Source organism: Anser anser (genome assembly GCF_964211835.1).
Source record: "Anser anser genome assembly, chromosome: 2".
NCBI lineage: Eukaryota > Metazoa > Chordata > Aves > Anseriformes > Anatidae > Anser > Anser anser.
Genome location: NC_139721.1, coordinates 41633467 through 41661049, shown reverse-complemented (window position 1 = coordinate 41661049; position 27583 = coordinate 41633467). Strand labels below are relative to the sequence as shown.

The window sequence follows — 27583 nt, the reverse complement described above, 5'->3', positions numbered from 1 at the left end:
TGCTTCTCACCCCTTGCTCTTCCAGCTGCTGCTATGCAGGAGTTTTTTTATTTTCTTAAATCTGCTCTCCCAGAGCTGCAAACAGCATTGCTTATGACTAGGCTCTGCCCAGCGGCGGGGCCCTTATCTAATGTGGGGCAGCTTCTCTAAATGCCATGTAAACCCACTACAGAACCACACACTCTGGAAGAGTAACCTAACTGCTTACTGCAGTGTATCTGCGAGAAGGATAGCAGGTGTCCCTTCCTTTCCTGTTGCTGAAATTATTCTTTGCTGAATCATAATTAAGTATTCCTTGTAGGATAGAGTGGGTGGTGATGCTTTACTGTGTTTAAAGCATTTACCAAGCAAAGGTCTGAGATTCACTGAGAAATACTTCCATTTTCATTTTCCTTTTTAACAGGGATTCAGTGAGGCCCAGAACAAAATCCATAGGGAATTCTAAATACATTAACAGCAGCGTGGAGGCCTGTGACAGTGACTAGGGAGGTATCTGAAGCAATTATGCATATACAGTGCCAAATCAGTCCCATCACTTTCTTTGAAGTATGCAGCATAAATGCTTGTTCCTGTGTTTGGGAGTTCCCTCTGCCCCCATGGGGCAGCTCCCTGTTCAGTGTGTTGGGGCTTTTGGACAGCGTGTTTAGATACCCAGCCCTGTCCATGTAGGAGGAGGGAACAGGCCCTGCTGCCAAACCGCCTGTGGGTCCTGCTGGGTGCTGCAAAGGGTGTGCCCTGAAATACCAGCTTATAAGACTCATTTCACCACTTGCTTGCTATCCCTCTGCAGCTTTGCACAGATCTTTCCTGTTTGGTTTGGGGTTTTCTACTCCCTATGTTTCCTTTGAATGCCCTTGGCATACCAGTGTGCTCCAGGCAGCTCAAACCATTAAACTCCTTTGAAAAATAATAATATGCTTAATTTTTTAGAATCATATGTGAATGAATGAACCAATGAATGGGGCTTATGGGTAAATTATTCTATTAGCAGAAAACGTTGTTTATTAACTACTGGAAGAGTGGTTGAGCAGCGGCACAGATTACCAAGGGAGGTGCTGGAGCCTCCATCTCAGAGGTATTCAGGCCCTGCTTGGCACTGTCCTGGGAAGCCTGCTCTGGGTGATAGGGGCTGGACTAGACGATCTCCGGAGGCCCCCTTCCAACTTCAGCTATTCTGTGAAGCAATGAGCTCATCACAAAGTCCTTTTTAAACTGTTCTGTAATTGCTTAGTCTAAATGGCATAATAATAGCTTTTTACTTTATAAAAGGTTTTTCTTTTGCATCCATAAACAGCGTTCTGGGAATAGATATTTGTATTGTTCGGTGTTGTCTATGAGCCAATAATAGCTGTGCAGACAAAAATCAGAGGGCATTCTTTTGTAAAAGTTGTCAAAATAATAAAGTACTACACGGTAATGGGAGGAAAACTTGCATATTAATGATGTGCGAATTTTCTAGGCCTCTGAGATAATTTGTACTAATTAGCAATCATGTGTTTTTCCAATTTAGTGATTTACATATTTTACCTTTGAAATAACTCTAAAACTTCTTTTTAGCTGTGCATCTTTGAAATGGAAAATGCAGAAGCCTGGGCTGATTAGGATATTACTGTCAGAGAAAGTATTTAATGACTACAAAAAACAAGGCAAATTGTTTTTGTACCAGTTCCAGATTTTTTTCAGCAAAGCAATCCCAGACCAGCCTGAATTACAAAGTTTGTTTTTATTAATGTAAGATGACTGTCTTTAAGTGGAACAAAATGTCACACTGGCTAATATATCACCTGCTCAGCCTAAATCTAAATGAACTAATTCAAGGTATGGGTATGGGTAAGTTAGGACTTAAAAACATGCTAATTTAGGATTTTCTTCCACTAGCAAGAATTGATGGTTTAGATAAAGGATACTGAGGAAAAGCAGCAATCCTTTCGCTCTGGAATACCATAGAAGTATCTTCTTTAAAAGGCAGTTATCTTGGGTGTCTGTGAGACAGGAGGGATTACAATTTATTCCATGATATGTCTCTCACACCCAGACTGATGAAAGAAAATGGTCTCAATAAAATAAAATAAAATAAAATAAAATAAAATAAAATAAAATAAAATAAAATGAAGTATCTTTTTGCATCACTGACCCCAGAACGATAAGATGTAACACAGTTAAGGTTGCTCTGATTTATGCCATCTAGAGGACATCATGTGATGGAGATCATATGAGCACCATGTGTTCCTATGACACCTGGTTTTATTTCCAGTACACCTTATGCCCAATGGTGCAGAAGAAAAAAGAGGAATTGTTGCGGGTTGTTTTGTTTTGTTTTTCATTTCAGATTTGTCAGAGATTTCTGAGTGGCAGAGGAATCCTTAAGTGCCAGAACAAACTGTGCCTGGGTTACAGGTATCAGCCAGTCCACCTTAATTAGCAAATCCTTCCAGTGACCAGGAGAATCACCTGGGGTGCAGTATTGTCAAAGGCAGTTCTCGGTATGAGCTTGAAAGCACCATCTGACCCTTGCTGCTACAATCAGCTACCCCCAAGCCCTTCCTGGCATGGGTTTACTTCACTTGCTTGTTAAAACCTCACTAACAAAGACGCCACAATCTAGGCATCCTGTTCCTGTGCTTCACACTGCTACCATTAAAAACCCATTTTTAACCTAAATATGCCTGCCTGCAATTTAAATCCATTATTCGTTGTTGTACATGTAGCAAGCATGGAGAGGAATTTATTACTTCCCCTTCCTTGTCTGTATGCAATGCAAACTACCTGGCATGTGTTTCTTGTGAGTGAAGCAAAACCACAAAATTCATGAATCACAAACGTTTTTTCACAGCAGTTTCTTTACACAAGAAATTTCAGAGACTCCAGGGGAAGAGAAATGTTTCTTTCAATCCATTTAAAGCTTACCCAGTCCTACATTTAGCTGACGCCTTCCACGCAATAACAGGAGAGCTTTTTGCTCCCATTTCGTTACATGTCTTTATAAATCATCTTTATACAGTTAAAAGAAAGATGCAAAAAGAGACGATAAAATCCTGCCACAGAGACCCTGCTCTCAAAGCCCAGCTCCAGGTTGCTAGGTGAGAGCTGGGTGCATCCTGCTCAGAGCAGGACAAAGTCCCCCGGGTATGCAGGGGGGAGACCTTCACACTTCTCCCAGAGTCCTCGCAGGGAACAAAAACGCTGTGTTGATGTACAATATAGGGGACTGTCTGTTTCATCATAAGCATAAAAACAACTCTGAGGCAGGCTGAGTGTTATTTTTCTACCAGTCGCGTCCAAAAGATGTGCTGAATGGTAATGCTGGTGAAATGGAAGGGATCTGTGAACATGTGAAGTGGTGAAGCCTGGCTCCCGGGGCATCTGCACCTGCCCACCGACCGATTTCAATGTCTGACAAGGCAGTGCCTCTCCCACAGCCCACCTCTGCGCTAGGCACTGCTTCTAATGAGACTTTGGGGAACTTTGAGTTCTCTGACTTGGAGATCTGCAGGATTCAGTAAATGAGAAGATGGTTCTTACCAATTCTTTCAGCTTAGGCATTTCCATTGGGGGTTATCAGGATAATGAGCGAAAACAGGAGATCAGACTTTGAGATAAAATAACAAAGGGTCTGAAGGGCAAGACACATGAGGAGCGGCTGAGGTCCCTTGTTTTGTTCAGTCCAGAGTGGAGCAGGCTGAGGGGAGGCCTCATGGCGGCCTGCAGCTCCCTCACAGGGGAGCGGAGGGGCAGGCGCTGAGCTCTGCTCTCTGGGGACAGCGACAGGACCCGAGGGAACGGCATGGAGCTGGGACAGGGGAGGGTCAGGCTGGGGGTTAGGGAAAGGTTCTGCACCCAGAGGGTGGTCGGGCACTGGGACAGGCTCCCCAGGGCAGTGGTCATGGCACCGAGCTGCCGGAGTTCAAGGAGCATTTGGACAATGCTCTCAGACACATGGTCTGATTCTGGGTGGTCCTGTGTGGAGCCAGGAGTTGGCCTTGATGATTTTTCTAGGTCCCTTCCACCTCAGGTTATTCTATGATTCTGTGATTCTAATGTATTTGTTCTTCAATCTTGTTCTGAATAACAATCAACATTTATTTTGAATGGTAGAGGGATTATAATATTTTTAAGTTGTGGGTGTTTTTTTTTTTTTTTCATCGCAGTACTTTATTTTGATAAAAACATGGTCTTCACATTTTATTGCCAAACTAGTTGGTTTAAACACCAGCATTCTCCTGTGGTGGATGTCTCTGGGGAAAGGAATCTCCTTTTAGGGCCTCCTTACCAATCCTGGAGCTGAGAATCCCAAATAAGCTTTGGCACCCACGTTCTTTGTAGCTTTTGGTACTTGGAACTTGCATTCAGGTTCACACAAGTGCTCAGAAGGTGCTAAACAAGAGTTTTAAGGGGGTGTTTCTCAGTTTACCACATCTTCTGGATGGTTTGGCATGAAATAGCAGGCTAGCTCTCTGTCAAAGACCAATGCATTGAGTCACAGCCTTAAATGCCAAGGGCATTTTTTCAAAATATAAATTTCTCAAATGTTCACTGAAATATTTTATTCCAAAAGATAGTTGCTGTTCTTATGACTGACTAGCCTTCCTCGCTGCACTGTCTATTGTGTGGATACAGGCCCTGTGCAGATGAATGAATGTGCTTCATTTAAGAACAAGAATAGCGTCTGCTTGAGTGATTTACCTGATCAAGAGTAGCATGCTTAGACTACAAAATTGCTTCAGACTCATAAAAATCTGTGCTCTCTCGAATATCTTACTGTGTTGTAAGCAGACACACTTTAAACAGAAAGAGAAGCCAACCTGCAGCCATTCCAAATCACCAGGAGAAATAAGTTAAAGGTGTTACAGATCAGAGAAAAAGTACAGGCTGTTGCAGACAGGACACTTTCAGGTCCGCTTTGTCTTCTGTGTGTTTGGGCAGGTGGTAGGTTTGAAATTAACTGCAGAAAGAAGGCTGGGAGGGACGTTTTATCCCGGGAGGAGGATGTGGTCTCTAGAAACAGCAGGGTAACAGGGAAACTGCCACGAGTCTGGTCTGCTAATGAGTTGGTTTGAGTGACAACGCATAAAGGGGGGATATAAAAATGGGTTTGTACCAGTTTCTACCCATCTGGACTTCTGTACTCCCTCTTTAAGACACTTCTGGAATCTGCAGCAAAGTACATTGGGTTTTCAATCACAGAGAAATGTAGCAGACAGCCTGGTGTGGCCATGGAAAAAGGACCAGCCCGCAGTGCCGGTTTCTCTCAGCATCAGATGGAAGAAATGTGGTTTCACAGGGAAAAAAAAAATCAAATACTTTCCCCAAAAGCTCAAAACAGGTCCTCTGCAACTACAGCCTGTAACTCAGTACGTATGGTATCAAAGGGGACCTGGGAACTGATACCATTTGTAAGGCTGCTCCTAAGCCTAAAGCAAGCATGACATTTAGCCAGCAATTCGTGCTGCCTGCAGTCACAGTCTGTGTAATCCAGGCATGCACACCTACTGTGAGATCGCACAGGGCATCTCTGAAAAAGATTAGTAAGAGATTCTGCAGGGAAGCCCCAGGCCTTTCTTCTGGCTTCCATAGGAGTATCTACACAACAGGGATAATCTGGCCTCTCCAAATGAGTACTCGTTAACTACCATTATTACTTAGTACACTGGGGAAAATGTCACCTGGAGCATTCCCATTTCCCAGCTGCTCACAGCTGCTCCTCACCGTTATTCTTATCAGGTCTGCTCCTCTTCCTCACATCACCATTCAAAAGTCTGTTTTAACATGCTGGAGAAATACTACTAGTCACCACCTCAGACTAGTGTGCAACGAGGCAGGCACGGGATTTGCTCTTTGTGCCAGCATCTGTCAGCCTAGAACACTGTAGTTTCTGATATGATTCTCTTTAACCTCGTACACTTTAGCAGTCTCTTACTGCCTGCATTTTTTTTTTTCTTTTGTTCTTTTTTCAAAAGAATTACAGTGTATTTCAGCCATGGTGTCTTTTCATGTTCTCAGCCACATCCTGTGAGTGGATTATATTTTCTCCCATCAGCCTTTTAACACGGCTGCATAATTCCTCCAGATTTTCTAAGGTCCAAAATCTGGTCAAAAGTCAGTGGCACAAATCCCGGTGGCTTCCTCGGGAATCTGCTCAAGCTGCAACATTATTGTGCAGCCACTTTGTGCAGCCAGGTTCCCAAACCCACTTTGAACTATCCAAAAAACCCAATCTGTTCAGGAACATTGGTTCCAAATCACTCCATTGATCTTCCTTAGTGAGTCAGCTCTGGAAGAAGACAAATTATTTTTGTAGCTTGATAGACCTTGAAGTTGCAGTCATGTCAGTTTGGGATTTATTTATTTTTTTTAATTTAACTATAGTTGTTTACCAAGTCGTGTGTAGTAAGGAGTCTGCATAACAATTAGATCAACAATTCATAACAATTTTGTATGCCACAGAATATCTGGGGTATTTCTGCATGTCATGGTTAGATATGCATCTCTTGAGTGATGTAGATACTATGAAGATCGTTTTTGCTTTGCTAATCCCGAAAAGAGGAAAATATTTTTGTCTCCAGATCTAGTTCAGTTGATTTCCATTATAGGCAGAGAACGGGACCCCTAACAGGAATAGTGCTTTGGCACATAACGTTACTAGTCCTCAACTGATGAGGTTCTCCATTCAAACCGTAGGTGCACAGTGACACCTTCTGGAAGCCTGTAATGAGAGGTACTTGAGCCGCTTCCCTCATTTCAAAACACAAATTTTACATGTAGAAGCTAATCCTTTTCTGGTCAACATTTTGCACAGCTTTTTGGCACAAGTTCTGTAATGTCATTGGGACATATAGTAGCAGAACACTGTCCTGATGGTTGACTTTTCTTCAGAAATCAACCCCAAAGTGTAGGCTTTTTTAATGACTACAAATAATTTGAATGTTTATGCAAGAAAAAAATAGAGGATAGAATTAGTGATGTATGTTAACTGCGCGATTAAAAAAAAAGGTATTACATTCTTAACTATTTATTGACACAGATAAGGAAAGAGGGTCAGACAAAATGTAGAGGGGCAGCAATTTGCCAAACAGGAAATGAAATGAATGGCATAGATTCTTGCTGCAATCTTGCTTCAGCAAAGATTTCATTTTAATATGTGTTATGTTGCAGTTTCTGATTAGACACTCTTTGCCCAGGCTGCTGACTTCCTGGGTAGTCTGCCTGCCAATGTGCCAGGATCTCTGAGTCACGGAGGATTTTAAGCCCATGAGTTGTGCCACAGACCTCAGTCCGAGGGCTCGCAAACCCCGCGGTGCCTGCGTGCATCAGCTGGATGGGGGCCAGAATGGGAAACAGAGCCATCGCTGAGCCGACTGTGATGCTCTAACGCCCAGCATTCGGTCCTGTTACTGGAAAACAAGTTCTTATTTCTAATATTTAATTCCAGCTCAAGGATTACTTCTCCTTAAGCTTCCTGTTCCTTAGAAGCAACAAAGATGTGATATGTAGGAGTGGAAAAGGAACAGGGCTGTGAGTGGAGCCAGCAGAGGCTGATTTCCAGCCTTCCCAAGACAACACAGTAGGTGCTGACTGATACGGATACTCGGAGACCCACTGAACCCAATAGGTTTGTGACTCACACCAGCTGTGGGTTGACTCTTTGGTTTCCAAAGAGAGTTACCCTGATGTATCTGGAGAAATCTGTTTCGCCACTATCTAAAATGACACAGTCACTACAGATTCAGATGGAAACTGCATAGAGAGCCACGTCTTCCCACAATGGTCAGCAGTTTTGGCAAAAGAGTAGTACTATATAAAAGTAATCATTGTGTAGCAGAAAGAAATAAAGGCTGACAGTTCTGGCAGGACATCCATCTAGGCCCAGCCAACCCTGGGAAAATACATTGCCCTAGAAAAGTACCTTATGGAGCTGTAATAATTAGCAAAGTGCTAAGCAGAGCCATCAATAGCAAACAGTTCTGGCTGCACCGAGATCTAAGCCAAGACCAGCCATTACAATGGCTTTTCAAGCATGAGTTAATGCAATTGCTTAACCTAATGCAATCCCAGGTTTTAGCACAAAACCTCGAGGAAAATTAATCCTCCAGCAAAAGCCTAGGAGAAACCCTATGATTTACATATCTCCTACTGAACATTATATTTTGACAGTGTAAATGAAATAGCCTTGGGAGGAACTTCTCCCCAGTGTGAATTTCACACGTGGGCTTACACAAAATCGGTTCTGCTGGAAAATTAATACATTGCTGTTAATGTTTATAAAATATCAAGCACTAACATGCAGTGCCTGCAAGTAGGATGGTTCCTTTATGGACTGCTCCGTGCAGCTCTATAGTTTGTTTTACATGTTTGAAGACCCTGGTTTATTTTTGCCTCTTGAACCTAAATCTTCTGTTTCAAGTTATCTACTAACAGATCCATTAGGAAAAGCTGCTTACACCTGTCAGTAACTAATGTTGAAAGAATGCAAATATTTAAAAGTTGAAGAAAGAATATCACTAGGAATACATTCACTACAAAGTATGTTTACTTCAAATGATCTTTTTTAATTACATATATATATATTTACATTTTAATTTTTCTTTAAGGAACAAAATACAGCAAATATTAAAATATTGCTGATTTAAAAAAAAAATAATAATAAGACTAAGGAGTTCAACTAAAGTTCCTGGAAAGCCATTTTACTTCTGAAAATATCTCCTCTCCCCAAAAAGCCTCTCAGTTCTCAAAGTGATTTGCAGCAAGAGCACTTTCATGTTGATGAAAACAGCCAAAAATGGCTCCTCGCTTGCTGTTTGAATCTCTCTCTAATTCACTATGAATCGGCTCTACTCAACAGTTCAGAAACTCACTATTTCACAGTCTAAGTGAGCAGGAAACAGTAAAATAGATTAGCACCCATAAAGCCACCAGGATTCCTGCTCCTTCACATAAAAATGTGCAAACCCTCTCTTTGGGCAAGGAGCAGAAGCTGAAGTGTGAGGCCCAGCAATCTGTCCTAACACCTTAAAGCAAAGCAAGACAAAAAAAAAAAAAAAAAAGCTTTTGACATTATGTTATGTCACCCATTGAAGTGTGATTGCCAGAATGTTGAAATATAATAATGTTATTAAAATACAGATACACGTTCTATTTTGTCTTTACTCTAACTTAACGTTTTCAATTTTTTTTTTTTAATTACTGTTTAGGTTTATGATAACTGAGGTTTCTTCATTCCCACAAATGTTCAGAAAAGTCTAATATATATATATATTTAATGCCTTACATAATAGCTAATATCAATATTGAAATCGAATTGTGATTTAATATTTACCTTGTATATTACAAAAAGAGGTGACACCATATGTGATTAGGAGGTACTTTTATTAAATCCACAGTTCGTGTGTAAACCGAGAATTGTCCATAAGATATTTTTTGTAACAAAACCAAAGCCCAGGGCCAGTACTCCCAGCTGGGTTGAGAAGGTGTCCACGTTTCCCTTCCCCTCTGTCCTGGTGAAGGTGAATGAACCTGTACAAAGGGGGGCAGCAGTGGGGGCTAGAGTACAGCCACAGATGTAGGCTGTACATCAATGTACATCTATGTACAGCCACAGATGTAGGCAAGCAACTGCAATGGCTGAGGGAATTTTCTTCCCATGAGCATGTGAGAAATGCACGCGCAGGTTTGCTGTAGGAAAAGGAAGGGCTGAATCTGTGCATCTCAGCTGTTGACGTTCCTCATCTTTAAACCTCTTGTCAAAGAAGTGCAAGCACTCACTTATGCAGTCCTGTCTTACGCAGCTGGACATCAGCCTGCAACCGTTAGTCAAGGAGGGGACGATGCCTATTTTTACCAATTCTGGGAGGAGTTAGGCCTCCAAGCTGCTCAGCAGTTTCGGGATCTAGGTGGCCGTGTACATAGGCATTGATGTACCTGCCCAAAGAGCGTGGTAAGGTTGTCTATAAACACCAGGTGCTGGAAGGTGCCCAGCTTAGGTGGCTGTGCTTTTCTAACACCATTCACACTAGGGAGAAGGGGCGCTATCTTTACACAATACGATGCACTGTCGCTATGCTCTATTCTTGTTGAAAAAACATTTTTAATAATAGTGTTAGGTGACCATGGTCCTCCTAAGCGAAACGTGAAGGATGGGGCAAGACCATGGCTCCCAAAGGGTCGCGCTGCGCCAGCACTTGCTGAAACACCCCTACTAGTGCTTCCAAAGCCACCTGGGACAAGAGCCTGGAGAGGGCTGCGGGGAGTCACATCAGCCCTGCCGTGGGAGGTGACCGCCCTTCGCAGCACAACGGCTCAGAGCTGGGTTCAGTGGTGCAAGCAGGTGTTTTGCTCTGGGTCCCAGGACACAGGAAGAACCACCATGGCATACCTACTGGGTCTTTCTTCCCTTTTCCCTGCCAAGGAGCGAGGCAGTATCTTGCAATCCTGACTATCAAGCCTGGCTTGGGCCGCTGGGGACGGTGCCATCCCCGTGGGAAGGGCTGTCTTCACACCGGGCAGGCTCCAGTTCCTCTCTGATGCCAGGAGAAGGGCTGTGGGCCAGGAACGGGGAAGATATTCTGGGACGGGCTGAAACGGAGCCCAGCGTCGGAAAAGGCAGAAATCACGGCTGGGGAACAGGGAAAAGCCAGAACCTGGGTGGCTCCGCCGAGCTGCCGGGGGGAGCGGAGCCTGCAGGACCCTGGAGAGCGGCCGGCCCCGGCTCCAGCTCGCGGGGACGTCCTGGGTTTTATTTATTTAATTTATTTTATTTTACTTTATTTTATTATTTAATTCTATTTTACTTTTTCTCCTTTCCTTTCCTTTCCTTTCCTTTCCTTTCCTTTCCTTTCCTTTCCTTTCCTTTCCTTTCCTTTCCTTTCCTTTCCTTTCCTTTCCTTTCCTTTCCTTTCCTTTCCTTTCCTTTCCTTTCCTTTCCTTTCCTTTCCTTTCCTTTCCTTCCCTTCCCTTCCCTTCCCTTCCCTTCCCTTCCCCTTCCCTTTCTTTTCCCCTTCCCTTTCTTTTCCCCTTCCCTTTCTTTTCCCCTTTCCTTTCTTTTCCCCTTTCCTTTCTTTTCCCCTTTCCTTTCTTCACCCCTTCCCTTTCCTTTATTTTCTTCTCATTTTCACGGGGGTTGCCGTGATCCCGTCACCCCTCGGATCAGCAGCGTGGCGGAGGGGCTCCCCTCGGGGCTGGGCTGCGCAGGACACCCATCTGCCCCCCAGTAACATCTATTTTATGTTATTTTCTCTCGCTCTCACGCCTCCCCACAGCCCCCGAGGCCACCCGTGCCCCTCACCCCGCTCTCCAGCCCCTTCCCCCGGCGCCGTGAGCACAGCGTGGGGGCCGCCCCTTCCTCCTCCTCCTCCTCCTCCTGCTCCCCTCCGCAGCGGGGAAGCCGCCCCCCGTCCAGCCCCGTCCTCGGGCGTCCCCGCGGGGTGTCCCGGGGCGGCGGTCCCCACAGAGCGAAGGGGCCGGGCCGGGCCGAGCCGAGCCGTGCCGGGGGGCGAGGCGGGGGAGCGGCGTTACGTGCGCCGGGGGGGCGTGGGGCGGGCGGGGAGCCGCAGCCCTGCGGTGCCTTAAAACGCCGCGGCGGCGCCGGGCCGCTTTTTGGAAACGGCGGCGGGGGGAAGCCGAAGCCGCCGCCCCGCCTCGCACGCACGCTGCCCCCGGTGCCGGCCCCATGGCTCCCCCCGCGGCCCCGCCGTCCCCTCCCCGCCGCCGCCGCGGTGCCGGCCCCTCGGCCGCCGCTCCCCACGCAGGGCGCCGCTGAGCCCCCACCGGGACCCGCCCCGGCCGCATGCGCGGGGCCGCGGAGCCGCCGGGAGCGGGCGCGGAGCCCGGCGCCGCCGCCGCCGCCGGAGGGGAAGCGGCCAAGGACGCCCCGCGGGGCCCCGCCGCCGCCGACACCGTGAGTAGCGAGCGGGGCGCGGACCCCCCCCCCCCCCGCAGCCCCGGCCGCCCCCCGCCATGGGGCGCACCGGCACCGCGCCGCTGCCCCCGGCGGTGCGCAGCGACCCCTGGCGGCCGGGGGCGGCACCGCCTGGCGGGGGGGGGGGAGGAGGAGGAGGAGGAGGAGGAAGAAGAGGAGGAGGTGGAGGTGGAGGTGGGGGGGGTCGGTGTGGGCGCTGCCGGTACCCTGGGGGTGTTCAAGGAAGGGTTGGACGTGGTGCTCAGGGACGGGGTTCGGTGGGTGGCATGGGGTAGGGGGTGGTCGGACCTGGTGGCCCTGGAGGGCTCTTCCAACCCCAGTGGTGCTGCGGTGCTATGGAGGTGGGGTCGGGCTATCCCTGTGCCTGTCACCGGGCATCACGGCCCTTTGGCAGCCTGGTGGTTAACTTGCTGCAACCGCCGCTATCGCCTTCCTGCTGCTGTTGGGGGGCACGAGGCAGGGCCCTGGTTGTGTCCCGGCTAACTGAGAGCACGCTGAGACCGACTGGCGGCGGCATCGTGGTGACAGACCGCTCTAGGACCGTAGGGTGGTTACTTCGGATCTCCGGGAATTTCTTCTCTGCCCACCCTGGTCAGGGCCCGTTTGGACACCTTCCCTCTGGGTCTCCAGCAGGCTGACGGGGAGGGACCATCCCTCAGCCTCACCACTACCACCGGCCTAGCCTCCTGAAAGAGTGGCACATGTTTTTCAGCTTGGGGTGAAGTGCTGAACCTGGACAGCTCCGGGCACTGAGGCTCCTTTCTGCCTCTCCTGGATCCCAGGTGACAAGCTGATGAACCATCAGCACAAGGCCAGTACCAGTACTCAGTCACTTCTGCAAAGTGACCCCGTCTTTTTGTCGCTAAGCTGTCCCAAGGAGGCATCAGCCATGGTGAATAGTGCAGAGACCTCCTGGTATTCAGAGGAGCAGGATATTAGCTAGAGGTTCCCGACCCTTAACTCTCAGTGAGCAGGCATGTTTCAAATGCTTTCATAGCCAACTGATGCAAAGAAGCCCATGGGGTGTTGTGGCTGAAGGGTGCTGAGCCCGGTCCTGACCTTACCTCAGCCTCAAATCGGGTTGGTAACGCTTCCCAGGCCCCGTCATCCATCGGGCTGGCGGCGGGCAGGGGCACCGTGAAGGCGCCCTCCCGGAGCGGCCGGATTCCAGCGTAGTACAACCCGAAGTGAATCGCGACAACCAGGATCAATAGGGACCGGCTTGTGAATCACTATTTAATGCACTCCGGCATGAGTCATCCTGACTGAAAGCAGCTTTCAGCCCAGGACAATGTCAGTCAGCTCCTACCAGGTTGGGAATGAGTCAGATCTCAGCCCGAGTACAACACGGCGTGAGTCACCGGCTGCTCCATGTGACTCCAGAACCCAGCGCGAGCTGCCGGAGCCGCTGCGTGCTGTGAGTCACTTCGTAGTACAGGGAAATGGGCTTTCTGGAGACCATTCATAATTAAGCACGATGCAACCAAGCGCTCGGTTGGAGATGCTCTGCTCGCTCCCATCAATCTGCTCTGCGCGCCCGCTCCACTGTGTGCATAGTAAAGAGGTTTGTAAGATGCTAGGCTGAATGAACTTTTTGGTACGTGCGTGCTTGTTTTAAAGCGAGCTGCATAAAAATAACCAGAAGCAAAGACTTCCTCTGACTTTAAAGGCAGCCCAGGCAAGACTGAAGCCGCGTTAGAACTGCCGACACTGGAGCAAGCCCCTGGTCCTCTGAGGCTGTTTCCAGCAGCCACAAAAGATGAGGCAAGGGATTCCGACAGTCAGTGCCCTACAGAGGATCTGGGCTTGGTGCTGACTTCACTTAATTCCAGTTTACAATGACTTGGGTTGTGAAGGGACAGTTATGTACGTACTTGCTTTCATGCTACTTGACAATCTCAGCACCCACATAAACGGCTAGACTGGAGCGACAGGTTGCTTTTGTTGCTTTTTCTGGCTAAAAGGTATAAAATTCTTTCATGTCCTTTGCATATCACAGGAGAAAACGGGACAGAGAGTGACCCTGCTAGCTACATTTTGGAATAACTTTTTCAGTGAAGTCCTACATGTTGAAGTCCAAATGAAAGACATGCTTTTCTCTGCAATAGTACCAGCGGGGAAACAGAAACAGGGCAACGCTCTTAAACACACCCCCTCCGCCCCGTAACTGTTTCTTAACAAGAAAGCCAGACTTTACTCAGAAAGAGGTTCTAGTGCAGGTGGTGTTTTGCAGAGAGCAGGCTGATCTTGCAGCCAAACGTGCAGCACCGAATACTGAAGAAGGAGCAGAGCACATTTAAGCCCTCGGTAGAAAAAGATCTAAGTTACAAGTGGCACGATCTAGGTGCCGTTACCTGTTACTGTGTGGGTGTGATACATTTTCAGCTATTCCTTTTGAAATGTAAAGCAAGGCGTTCATCTGGAGAGATGAACCGAGCTCCTCTGAGCTGCTGCGCCTCTGGAAAAAATAAATGAAGTAGAACAGGTAAAGGCCCTCAGTTTCTGGGCATCTTATCTAAAAGCATCCCAGAACTGGTGCTTACACTCGGGGAAGGGTACTGCTTTCTCTTGTCTCTCACCCATGCACTGAAGCCTTTGACAGACTTGGGTGCAACCCATCTGAAGCTGCATTACATGGCGTGGCTCCCGGTATCTGCTCTATGAACGCCCGTCTTGCCTTCTAAATCCTCAGACCCTTAAATCCTCCCATTTCCATTACAAGAGATCAAATCCCCAGTAATATGAAATCTGCACAGAGCTCTTACTATTAAGTGGGCAGTCCGATAACTATGCATAAAGTATGTGCATGCGTGTGGGTGAGTTCATTGACATAAATTACAGTTCTTCTCTATTTAAAATAGCACACTGCTCAATGCAGAAAGCACGTGTCAGATTTGTCAATGAAGAAGAAGAGGCGCGAGTGTCAGGCTTCCTGTTCACATTTCAGTTGACAACACACTGCCAGAGGCTTCAGTGAGAGCATGTTGTGGCACCAGGTATTTCTGAATTAATAAAATGCAGATTCAGACCTACCTTGAGCTCAACCCCAGCTGCAAGCCTCGTCTGACATCAGTGGACAACGACAATCTCTTTCTTCCTACTCTGGCTGTCATTACTGGGGAGAGGTCTGAAGAAAGAGCAGCAATTGCAATATTTATGTAACCTCACCTCAAGCTCACTGAAACCCATGAGTATTCTTCATTGTTTCAGTGGAGTTTGGATCAGGCCCAAAGGGGCTACTGAAAAAAGACTGAACTACAGCCATCCAAACCTGGGCACTCCCACTGGCTGCCAGCTACTTTTATAGCACGTGGCTTCACACTCTGTGTACTCACTGCAAAATCTTCAGGCTGTGGCCGTGCAGATCAGGCTCTGGCACAAGCTAGGGCTTGCACACCTGCTTAGCTGTAGTGTGTGTAGGGAGGGAACGTGTTTTATGTTTAACAGAATCTTTGCTCTTCGCTAAGCTAAGAAAACTTTATTGTGCTTTAGCATAAAATGAGGATAAAAGTATAAACATTGTCTACCATCTTTTTGGGGGGGATGGTATTGTGATTTATTTTTTTAATCTCACCTTTGCAATTTATATTTTAAATATTCCTCCTTTGGGAAGGCTGTTTTCTGGGTAGACCACCGTTCTACTGAGAGATGAGCAAGCGCTAGAAATGTTACAAGTTAAATACCATTAGAGATGCTTTTAACCAGGGAAGTAATTTTCATTCCTGACCTTCACACACTGTTGTTTTCATAATGTTACATACAGAAATGCCTCCTAACCTGAACAACAGATAGGCATGCCACGGAGTGGAAAAGGTATGACAGTCGTACTTCTTTCCAGTACTTCAGTATTGCTCTTAAGGCATACAGGATTGCTTCTCCACTGTTGTCAAAAGTAGTTTTTCAAATACTTGCCTTAAGTCTTTGGGAGATTTTGTTCTTGTATTTTTGTTTTCTGAATTACTCATTAGCATTCAGTAATAATGTGTGTGCTTTTTTTTTTTCATTTTTATGAATCATAGATGCTGTCTAGCTAGATAAGAAGCAAGATTATGTGCCATTATTTTTCTCTATTTTTAGTTCACTGCTTTTTAGGGATATTTTTCTAATGGATTAAGTTTGTTGTTATTAAATAGGGAAGGATCTCTCTCTCCCTGGGAGATCTAGAAACTCCACGTCTAGTCATCGGTGTGCATGTTACGTTACACTGACTTACCACAGTCAACTGACCAGAGACAAGCTGATCTTCTCAACAACTACTGCCCTTCTCAATTAAACACTCGACTAATTGGCACTTCGCCATGGGGGGAATCAGACAGTTCTGTGGATTTCTCCAGGCAGAGCCTTGCTGTGCCTAGACCAGTCTCTGTATGTTTCCCTGTGCTGATTAACATCCTGAATCTGGTCCTTCCAGAGACTCCAAGGCTGCAAAACTGGTCAAACCTCACATAGGTTGCAAGTAGTCAGGGGAATCTCATCACTCACGTGGAAGCAGTCAGAAGAAACTTCCTGCAGATGCAGAAATGATTACCTGTGAAACTGTCCTACGTGACTTAGGCAGCTAGGAGGTGTGTGTGTAGCTTAAGATAATCACTAGGGGTGGATCGTGGATGTGCCAGAGTGGTCCCAAGGAGCACGGGGCAGCTGGATGCAAGAACTGTGCAGTAAAGCATGACTGAGGGAGTCTTATCTGATCTAGCCAGCAGTGCTACAAGGACCTCGGAAGAGTGTTGCCAGCAGGCCAAGGGAGGCGATCCTCCCCCTCTGCTCAGCCATGGTGAGGCCACACCTGGAGCACTGTGTCCAGTTCTGGGCTCCCCAGTACAAGAGGGACATAGAACTGCTGAAGTGAGTCCAGAGGAGGGCTACAAAGATGATTAGTAAATGATTAGGTGCTTCAGGACTGAAGCACCTGTCGTATGAGGACAGGCTGAGAGAACTGGGCCTGTTTAGCCTGGAAAAGAGAAGACTGAGGGCAGGCCTCATTAATGTGTATAAATATCTGAGGGGAGGATGTTGAGAGGATGGAGCCAGTCTCTTTTCACTTGTGCCCAGCGACAGGACAAGAGGCAACGGGCACAAACTGAAGCACAGGAGGTTCCGGCTGAATATGAGAGGGCACTTCTTTACTGTGAGGGGGACAGAGCACTGGGACAGGCTGCCCAGAGAGGTTGTGGAGTTTCCTTCTCTGGAGATATTCACAACCCGCCTGGATGCCATCCTGCACAAGGATCCTGCATGCTCTAGGTGATCCTGCTCAGCAGGGAGGTTGGACTAGGTGATCTTCAGAGGTCCCTTACGACCCTGCCCATTCTGTGACCTTTGCAACAGAAACTCCTTTTGTCACCTGGACACTGACCAACTGTCCTGCTCCATAGCCTTGATTCCCCGTGCAAATGTCAGCTCATGCAGAGAGATTTTTTTTAATTATTATTTTAAATTTCATTTGAAGACTTTTGAACTTGGTACGGGTGGGTCACACTTCATGCTGCTAAGTTCTGCCAGCTGAGACTGGTGACAGAGTTTGAGGATGACACCTCTTATCACAGTGAGTTGCTACTAGCAAAATCAGATCCCACTGACTACCCAAGAGCCAGCAGAATAGCACCTTTTATTCCTTCACTATCCCTATGAGCCAGTCTGTTTTTTTTCTATGAAGTTATGGCCTTCACCAAGCACATATAGGTGTCTTTGACAGCGCCATAGGCAAACTAATAGAATTAGACATAGAGATGCATTTCACGTTATATCCAACAGTTGGCTACAACTGTATCTATGCTGGAGTTAAATAATGCTGGAGATGGTAGAGGTAAAAGTCCTTTGGTTCAAGGTATCTCATCTCATTCCAAAAAAAAATCTGAAAGTATTTTTCCTTTCTTTTGAAAGATTCCTTTCAAAACATGTATGAGATAGCAGCCCACCTCCAGTTTTTAAGTCTTTCTCCCCTGCCTTTTATTCTCAAACCCACTTTCAACAAGGCACATTTCTGCTCCAGGTGGTGGGGAACAGAGAAGGCAGATGCCAATTCTCAAGTGCAAACAGCCTCCAGCACAGAGGATTCTCACACAGCTTGCTCTTGTTCATAACACCTTCCCGGAGGCCTGGAAATCTGAGAAGGTAAAGGAGGCTCACAGCACAGGGACTTTGGAGCAGTGAAATTTCCATTTTGGTATGAGGACGTTACCTACTGGAAGAAAAACAATTCCTGATTGTCTTGTTTTTCCCCTCCAAACCAGACTTTAGAGCATGGATCTCTCGTGTAGTACAACAGCCTAGTAAGGGCATTTAAGGTAACAGGGAATTAGAAAAGAACAAGAAACTACAAAGTAGCTGAGGGTTTTGAAATCCAGGCATATTCTGGAATATCTCTCTCACAAACTAGGTTGATGAATTTTTCCATTAACTCTCCTCATGGACTTCCTTCTCTTACCTTGAAGAAGCGATATAGCCTTGCCTGAAATTTAAAAAGGCAAAGCACTAGAACTCTGTGTGACTATCCAAGTGACTTTCAAAATCAACAGGCCAGTAACTTGGACTTGAACCTGTGAGATGTTGATCTTCATGAAGATTACAAAATTTCTTTGAGGATAAACCTATCCACTGGTCCTTTCCCATTTCAATGCTATAGTGGCAGAACAACAGTCTCCTGTCCGATTTGAGTGACCCAAAGGCACCAGGCGTAGGAGGATGTCTGTACACCTTGTTTTCCTCAGGAATGCACCCTCTTGTTCCACAGCCAAGTAACAGCTCTGGGGAACCCCCTCACCCTTGAACACACTTATATTTATATATACTTCATCAGTCTGGGCTTCTCAAGCTCCAAAGTCTTCTAGCTGATCGCTACAACTAATGTTTCCCCTGCCCAACCCTGTACATGCGTTTCTGCAAAATCATGCGACTGGTTCAAGAAAACATTGATCATTATTTCAGCTTAAAACAAAATAAGAAAGCAAAGCATTACGATCAGGTTGTGGGGACAAATTTAAACCATGTCTTAGGCTACCTATGAAAAGCAGCAGCTGGCAGGGGAGCAGTGCACAGGTACCTCTCACCCTCCTTCCTCACTCCACCACCCGTGAGTCTGCAAAGTGTATTCTCAGCTGGGAATGAGGAGAAAAATTATTTAGCTAAGCATAAGTATCAATGTATGTCATTCCCTTTAACAACTTTAAAAGTAAGCTATTAGCTCAAAATGTCATTGATGATTGAAATGTTGTCATTAATCACCTACAATGTTGGTCTGGAACATAAGAAAGTCCTCTTGCAGCATGAGCAGTCACACTTTTGTTTTGATTTCAGATAGTTCAGGCCCTTCAGCTGAATACTATGAGATAAACTTGAGGAGATAACAAGTCACTGATACTAGCTACTATAGTAGTAGGATCCACAGGTCAGTAATTCTTCAAATTAATAATGTTTACTGCAAGTCTCTTCACTGATGCAAAGAACACAGATTAGATTTTTTTTTAAGTGGTTTTACACCTACTGCATGACCCAGTCAGAGCATCTGATATCCCAAATTAACAACCATAACATTTAATGAACACGAAAACTGTTTACCAGGAGGTCTAAAAACCCCTCTCCTTTTTGCCATAAGCATTTAGAATCTACTGAAGACAAAAACAATGGCCATCATTGCCATAGATACACAAGGCAGTCATGCAATTGTTTAAATTGTTGCTAACATAAATTGTAACGTAAAGAAGCAAGTGGTTTTGTAAATTCCTACCAATACTAGTCACTGGAGTTGTTGGGAAAGCTATTGCCCATTCAAGCATACAGCACAATTCAAAACAGTAATTCTGGTGACTGACTGGAAGGGCTCATTACATAGCTGTGGTAGCAGCAGGAAAAAGAAGAAAAGAGTGGTAGTGAAATTCTGGATCCAGTAGAGTCAGCAGAAGAAGTACTACAGACATAAATAAGTCTTTTCTGTTTGGGTCCTGTCAGTAGCTCACTGCATGACCTCAGAAAAGTTGCATCATCTCTCATCTCTATAACTTTTTTCCATTACACCTTCCAAGATCATTATACTTCTATGCATACAAGTCCATACACAGGTAGTTTCAATGCTTTTTAAAGTACTTTTATTTGAATGCCTAGATGAATTGCATAATCTCAGCCTTTGTGCCTTTGCCTCTGTTCCAGCTAAGGAGCAGTTCACACCACACATGGCTGTAAAATTGCAGCATTTCTGTTCCCCTAGTTTTTTTGTTGTTGTTTTTTGTTTTTAATAATTTAAAAATAAAAAAATAAAAAGGCAAAGAAATTCAGAAAACAAGTACATATTCTGACTATACGCATGGAACTGACATAGCTTTGAGCAGGGTCTACGTCTTACGGCATGTTTAGGTTCATGGTTGGCAGTACATGGTCTCAGCACGATCACAATTGGAATACACATTTGTAACAAACTGTGCTGCAAACATGTTTTTTCATTTATTTATTTTTATTTTTAACTTTATTATATGGCCAAAGGGAGGTGGGTCCCAGTGGATTATTATAGATAACAATGTGCTTGACTGTATTTTGGCTTAGAACCAAAGCTACATTAAAAAAAAACAAAAACAAACAGGGAAGTGGTGCTGGATGGATCACTTACTCATTGCCTGTCCTGTGAACCTGGACCAGCCTGATGTATTTTTTGTCTCATGGGTCTTAATGCTATTTGCCAAAGAAGTTTTTTCAACTTTGTAATAACATGCTGCACCGCTCAGTTGTCTACCTTGCTACTCTATAAAATCTATCCTAGATTTTATTTACTCCAGGAAAACACATTATTTATCCCTGAAAGGAATAGGGAGCAATAATAACCTTCTACTGATCAGAAGATCAACATGCTTCTCGGTTTGCTTTTCTAGATTAACAACCCTAACTCCTACAATTTCTCCTTGTAAGTCGTGCTTTCTTAACATGTTGCATACCCTACACACACTGTCTTTCTTGGCATGTGATGCCCACAAGTACTCACACAGAGGAGTAAATTACTTCCCATATCTTAACACAGTATTCCTGCTAATACACCTCAGAAAGTCACACCCTATTTAGTTTGTGATCCACCCCAAACCTCTATCATATGTGCAGTATGGCTGTCAGCAAGCCTGTATTACCTGTGGTAGAAAACCATTGAACAGCTCTGTAATAAAAGCTTGGGTTGTCTTTAAGCCAACAGTCCTTTCTCTTATTTCCTGTTACTCTAACCCAGCTCTGCTATCACGAAAGCATGCTTTAGCTGCTAGAAGTATCTTTCAAAACAAGTCTTCATCACATAAGTGACCAAAACCTACTTGCTTATTCAGTGAGAAAGTTGGTCTACATCTGCCAAATAAAAACGAAAACGCATAACTTGATCTGAGAAAACATGCTGAATTTGTATTCCTTGATCCTTCCCTTTCTGTAAGTTGTGTGAGAAGTCATGCAGTGCTGAACGTTCATCAAAATGTATAGTACCAGAAAACTTCCAAGTAAGGGGGATGATTCAGAAGTAAACCAAAGAACACAACGCTACTGGGCAGTTTTTGCTGTACAGCTACTTCATCAAAGACGTCAAAGGACAATTCTGAAGAAGAACCTGAGATGGCAACAGTGGATCCAGAAAGATTTTTTTTGAATTAAGTCGTAGTGGGATGAGGTGGGGAGGAAGAGTGTATTCCTACTATTCCCACCATCTATTACCTTTCTGCTTGAAAAAAAGCAAACAGGAACAAGCTTTTCCGCTCAGACCACTGTCAGTTCAATTGTAAAATGGATTAGAGAGATGAACTTATGAACTATCCACATAAAACATCTCAAAAGGAAGAGTGGCTGGATTAGGCTATATAGACAGCATATATCTAATTCCAAATTACGCTTTTCTAATCATTAATAACTGTTTACTGTCCAAGGAAGCCTGAAATGCTATTAGATAAACCCAATACTTTATAGTTCATTACTTTCTAACTGAAATACAAAAATGCCTTATTTTTAAAAAGGACGGGTATCTGGAAGGAAAGTAATAGTTATTACTTTAATACTACAGAACTCTGAAGGAAAGAAATATGAATTTACAGATGTACTCTGCATTTCACATTTACGTTTCCACATTTTGAAATGAAGAATGTCTTGGGTTTTTTGGAAGCTATGTCCTTTTTCTGATTTTCTATTTCTGGGCATTTAGGAATTGCTTGTGAGAACAGGCCTGTGGAGTTACCAAATAGGTTATCGTTTCTATCTGCATGGTTCTTATGTTTTATTTCTCCTGCAAAACTGGAGCATCTTCTACTCAGCATGTCATACGTTTTTCCCTTGGGAGAGTGGGTGGTTCTCATAAAAACAAAATAAAAACTATTAAGCTCTATAATAGAAAAACAAATTCAGCACAAAAAAAAATCCAGTATAATTTAGAGCTGCACTCTGCTAAAATAATCCACTTACTTCTGGCACTTCTGAAGCCTGTGACAATGTCTCTGCATCCTCCCTCCAAGTTACAACACTATTTCCTAAACTTGACTGAACATTTTAGAAAGGAAGGCAACTTTTAACTATCTGGTGTTCAGCTCATCAGATTGCGTTCCAAGTGTGATATTAAATTATCAACACACAAATAACATTTGTAGCAACCAATTTTAGTTCCCCTACAATCATCACAGCCTCGCAAGGTTTAGCAACCTGAAAAAACCTACACGCCAAGGGAGCACTTGATATAGAAGGATGGCTAGTTATGGATCCAAGAATCAACCTTGCAAGTCAAAAACCTCAGGAGATCCCTTGCAACCACTAGGCTTTTATGCCAGTGCCCTAAGAGCTGTGGCTCTCCAAGAACAGACACACCTCACTTCACCAGCATGCTCCTTGGCTCCCCATTCTCATTTATATTCCCGTTTACGTGCAGAATTCATTGGCCCCTTGCCTTCCATCACAGCACTTCAATGAAATGCGTGAATTTTCCGCAGGGTTCAATACCTAGCAGCTTCTATGGGGAAAAAAAGAAAGCCCAAGCATTTAACTTCTCAGTTCTTTTGAAGCTGTGGCTTTCAGTAGTTCTTGGTAAGGCTTTTGTAACAAAAGCAAAATGAAAAAATAAAAACACGTGTCTTACTTTCCCCTTCTCTTGCTGTCTTGCAGCCCATGGGATCAGAGCGGATGGAGATGCGCAAGCGGCAGATGTCTACGACCCAGGAGACCCCAGGCGCTGCACAGGCTCAGCACAGCACGGGCAATCGAGGGTCCAACGCCTGCTGCTTTTGTTGGTGCTGCTGCTGCAGCTGCTCATGGTACACGCTCTTATTCAAGCCTCTGGGGAACGGAGTAGCAGGGGAGGGAGGTAACAGCCAGCGTGTAGGACAGCATAAGCTAAACAAACCACCTGGGAAATTCTGCAGGGCTGGGACTGTGAGAGAGATGACTGTGCTCTAGTACTAGACACAGCCTTCTGCTGTAGTGTATTTTTTTGCCATTGAAGTAATGGATATATAAAATCTCTGTAAAGTATCATCAGAAGAGATCAGAGTAGGAAAGCATTTTTTAAAAAAAGGTATTTTAGTCCTTGCCGTAGCTTTCCTCTAGGTTTTACAAGTGCACACCTGTACACACGGAAGTGACCCCCTTTTAATGAAGCTCACCTAACATGTTCAACTGAAGTTTTAAAGAAACACCACAACAACAACACAGCAGTAAGAACAGTATTTTTTCCTATGGGCATTAACGGTTCTGTAAAGTACTCTTACGTGCCTCCTTTTAGAAATCCTTATCATCCTCACTCTGCATACTTTTGTTGGAGAGCATCTAACTCTGATTTGATTTCTACCTGTACAGCCATTCACCCGTAGAAAAACTGCCATTCTATTTATCAGGATTTCATACCGAAATGGATACCTTCCTCTAAAGCGTTTCTACACAACTCCAGTTACACAAAAAGGGAGCTGTATGGCTAATACGCCTTTGACACACAGAAAATATATTCTCAGTGTCATTTTATACAGAACCAAAAGCAGCACTTATTTTTGAAATCAGATCTATTTTTATTTAAAAAAAAGGAGCTAAAAAAAATCATTTATTACGTAAATAGTTACGGTGATGTCCAAAAGCCTGGTTATATCACAGCTCTCCACTCTAAAATGCTGACTCTGCTAATGCTGTGGTACCAAATGGCTTGGATCTCAGCCCTCGGCTTTTTGTTGTCCAAATTAGGACACAAGGTCAGAGCTTGCAACACCTGAACAGTTGAAGGAATAGGACAAGCTTAACCAATCCCTACGTAACTGCATGTGTGACGATATATCTTGCTATTTTAACTTTTTTGGAAACAGAATGAAAAGTCTAACACGCTTTTTTTTTTTTTTTTTAAATTTCCTGGTATCTGGTTTTTTTTTTTTTTTTTTCTGCTGATTGTTCTTAGCCTTTTCCTTGAACTGTCAGTTCGTAGCTGGTATATCACATTCTAAATGAATACTTCAAAGCTTATACTGGTTATAAGAATCATCTGACCATGCTCCTGAATAATACTGGTGATGCTCAGTCAGCGGCAGTTTTTAAACCATCTTTCACTTGTTTCTCAACACCTTACACCTTGAAGTTTTACTCTATCATTACACCTGTTGCCACCCACTTTGTAATGGATGGTCTGTTTTGTGAAGGACTGGTTATCCAGCCTTGAGCTTCACTAGGGCTCTCAGTAAAAACTGAAAGCAATACCAAAATATGCAATAGTTTTGGATTTAGGATAGGGACTTAGGAGCAGCATAGACTGTATTAAAGGGAGTTAGGAGTAGGTGTAAGAATTCATTAGTCAGAAATCTAATAACCAAGTGTCCAGTCCTGTTTCTTTGTTTCAAAGGCAAGCAGATCTTTTGTCATTAATTAGCGGTGGCAACCCATGGCACCTACAATTCATATGAATTTAACCCTCGGGATTAGAGACTTTAAACACTGCATGCATTATTTAATAAGGATGAGGAATTAGGCAGAACACAATTCCAAAGAACTCCCACTGCAAGCTGTTGAACGGGAAAATTAATCAAGGAAGCACAGCAAGAAAGGAAAAGGAATCACTTGATTCCTTAAAGTAATGATTTGTTCACTTTCTCTCTCGTATGAGCTCCTCCAGATCCAGCTGATTCCATTCAAAATTCAAGTAAAGCTTGCTGTACTCAGTTCTGTTTCTGTTACGCCCATTATTAATTAATGGCTGAGACCAGAATTTTTACTGAAATAAGGAAAAGTCTTAAACAGCCATAGGAGTTCAGCCAAAACAGTGACAGCAAGCTGAGTGCTTCTAATAAATTCACTATCCACCACATAAGCACTTCAGAGCAAGCAAACCTGGCAGTGAGGTGAAGGGAAGAAGTCATAAAATAACCTGGTCCTTCTGCCTGGCCAGACAAGGAATCTGTTCACCATTACTTCCCCCATACACACACACACCCACACACGCCAGCAGTTAGAAGGAAATGCTTTCGAGAAGAAGATGAGAAGCAAGGGAAGAGCAGGCTCATCATTCCTCTGCTGTTGGTACTCAGCTTATCAGAAGTTATACAGACGCAATTCTGCCTTCCCTAATGAAAACAGTGAATATCCTGTAGGGTCGAAAAGCTTTGTTTTTTGCAAGATGTCAAGTCCTCTGGCTCTGATTCTACAAAGCTTCTCAGCAGGTGCATAGAGGTAAACTAAGGTAACATTTAGAGAGAGATAATTACTGTGCCTGGTCAGGATTGGAGTTTGTTACCTCGCGGAATGGTACCTATGTTAAAGCATCGCTATACAAATAGCGGTGTCATCTGAACAACTGTCCAGTGCAATCTCAAATGGCTCAGGGTGGAGCTGCATGTTACACATACAAACATCTTTCCATAAAAGAAAAAAAAGAATCTGTGAAGTCAGAGTACATAAAAATTGCATTCCATCTTTTAAATTGTTGCTAAACTGCTTTTTTAACATCTTACCTGATATTCTTGAGAATGCTCATTATCTGTGCATCTCACTATTCAAACAATTCAGAGAAAGCAATTTACTCAGAGTGTGTTAAATTACCCAAATTTCATGATGCTTAAAATTCCTATTTGCATTTCAGAATCATCTGGGAAACCAATACAAGCTCCAAAACAGAGCAGCTTGTTTTAGTTTTAAAATAATTTGTGATTTCTTTTAGAACGATTGTTTTCTAGTAGCAAGAAATGCAAAACAAACCGTAATTAAGCTATTTTTATTTCCTATTCATAAAGCCTTTCCTCAAAATAGCTCAAGTACTTTGAGCAGAAAAATTATGAATAGGAACAAAAATAACAGTCTGCATGAGTCATACAGCTGAGTTGCAGAACATCCAATATTCAGCATACTCCTAATAGTAGACTTAGAATGAAGAAATGGTGAAACAAGTCTCTCAGCCAGATTCTCACAGCCTGTGTTCGTACTACAGTTAAAACTCAAGCCTCCCGTCCGTTACTCTTCCAAAACCTGAGAAGATGCAGTATTGCACGTTTAGTCTCTTTGCCTATGTTTCCCTATACATTTCTAGGAAGTCAGCCAGCCTGCAAGGGTACTTTGTGAGACATGGCGTGTTCTTTTAAGGAGACTTAATTTCATCTTTTTACCCTTTTGTGCGTCATCCTATGAAGACTGTAATCCTTTCTGTTGGATCTGTTGACTCCCCTCAGTGTAAGAACTCTGACAAGTGCATAAATTCTTGTTTACATGTGTGAGGAATGCATAATATACCACTTTTCATATTAAAAAGGCCAGCACTATTGGCACTAAGTATAATAAAAGCCTGAATCCCATAGACCCAAAGAGAACAGAGCACTAACATTCTTTAACTACTAGTTTTCTTTTCTGAAAAAGTGAATTCAAATAGTTCACTGGTTTGAATGTATGGTTCAGATGTTGCTGAAAAATATGTTTGCAATTGGCAACATGCTTGCTCTCAAACTTCACAACAGGAAGGTTTTCCTACCTCTTCAATGCATGCCTTGGCAAAGAGAAATGCACCTCTCTCCTCTACTGTTAAGCCTCCAGCCACTCTTCTCAAACCTTAAAATGTTACAATCCTTCATCCTCCAAAACGGTCCCTGCAAATTATGGACTACCACTGAAGAGAGCAAGAAAATGAGTAAGCAGTAAATAGTAAGACTGCAAATAAGACAGAGCCACGAGCTTAAAAGGAAGAACGCAAATTAAGAATCAGCTGGTTTAACAACAAGCCGTGCTAGAGATAAATGAGATTCTTGGGGATTAAGACATCAAAATTGTTACAAAATTTACATTAAAGTAAAATACAAATGAAGAAACTGAGTTTGGTATTTTCCTAGAATTTGTAACAACTGTACTGCTTTATTTCAGCTGAAGGATTTGTATCATACAAGGTACTGCCTGTAATTCACAGGGACCTTTACTTCTTGACAAACTCCAAGCAGTTTTACAGATTATATGAATGTGTGTGCACACCTGTATTTCTCACTAAACTATGGTAATCTAGAATACAGTCCCCATGTGCTAAAAGGAAACATGCACATGCTGAAATTCAGTATCAAAAGAATCATCTGCAACTCTAAAAGGATTTTTTTTTTAACTAACTAGTTACGTATACTGACCTTTGAGAAAAGCAGCTGGAGTTGACACCTTCCCTTCCAAGGGTCATTAAAAATTATCAGTGATCACTAGTGACTGCAGCACACTTTTTTTTTTTTTTTTAACTTTAATGCT

General features: G+C 44.0%; 1 protein-coding gene across 2 annotated transcripts in view; it reads left to right on the top strand.

Moving 5' to 3' along the window:
• Positions 1–27583, top strand: part of RGS20 (regulator of G protein signaling 20) — a 44136-nt gene that overhangs the window by 7265 nt on the left and 9288 nt on the right. The window contains exons 1-2 of one of the 2 annotated variants that reach the window (XM_083824816.1): positions 11087–11890; positions 23012–23160. In XM_083824816.1, coding sequence (XP_083680942.1) covers positions 11780–11890; positions 23012–23160 — 260 coding nt within the window. In that variant the 5' untranslated portion in view covers positions 11087–11779. Of the gene's footprint in view, positions 1–11086; positions 11891–23011; positions 23161–27583 lie in introns of those variants that run through there. The other variant, XM_083824817.1, reaches the window with a different exon arrangement.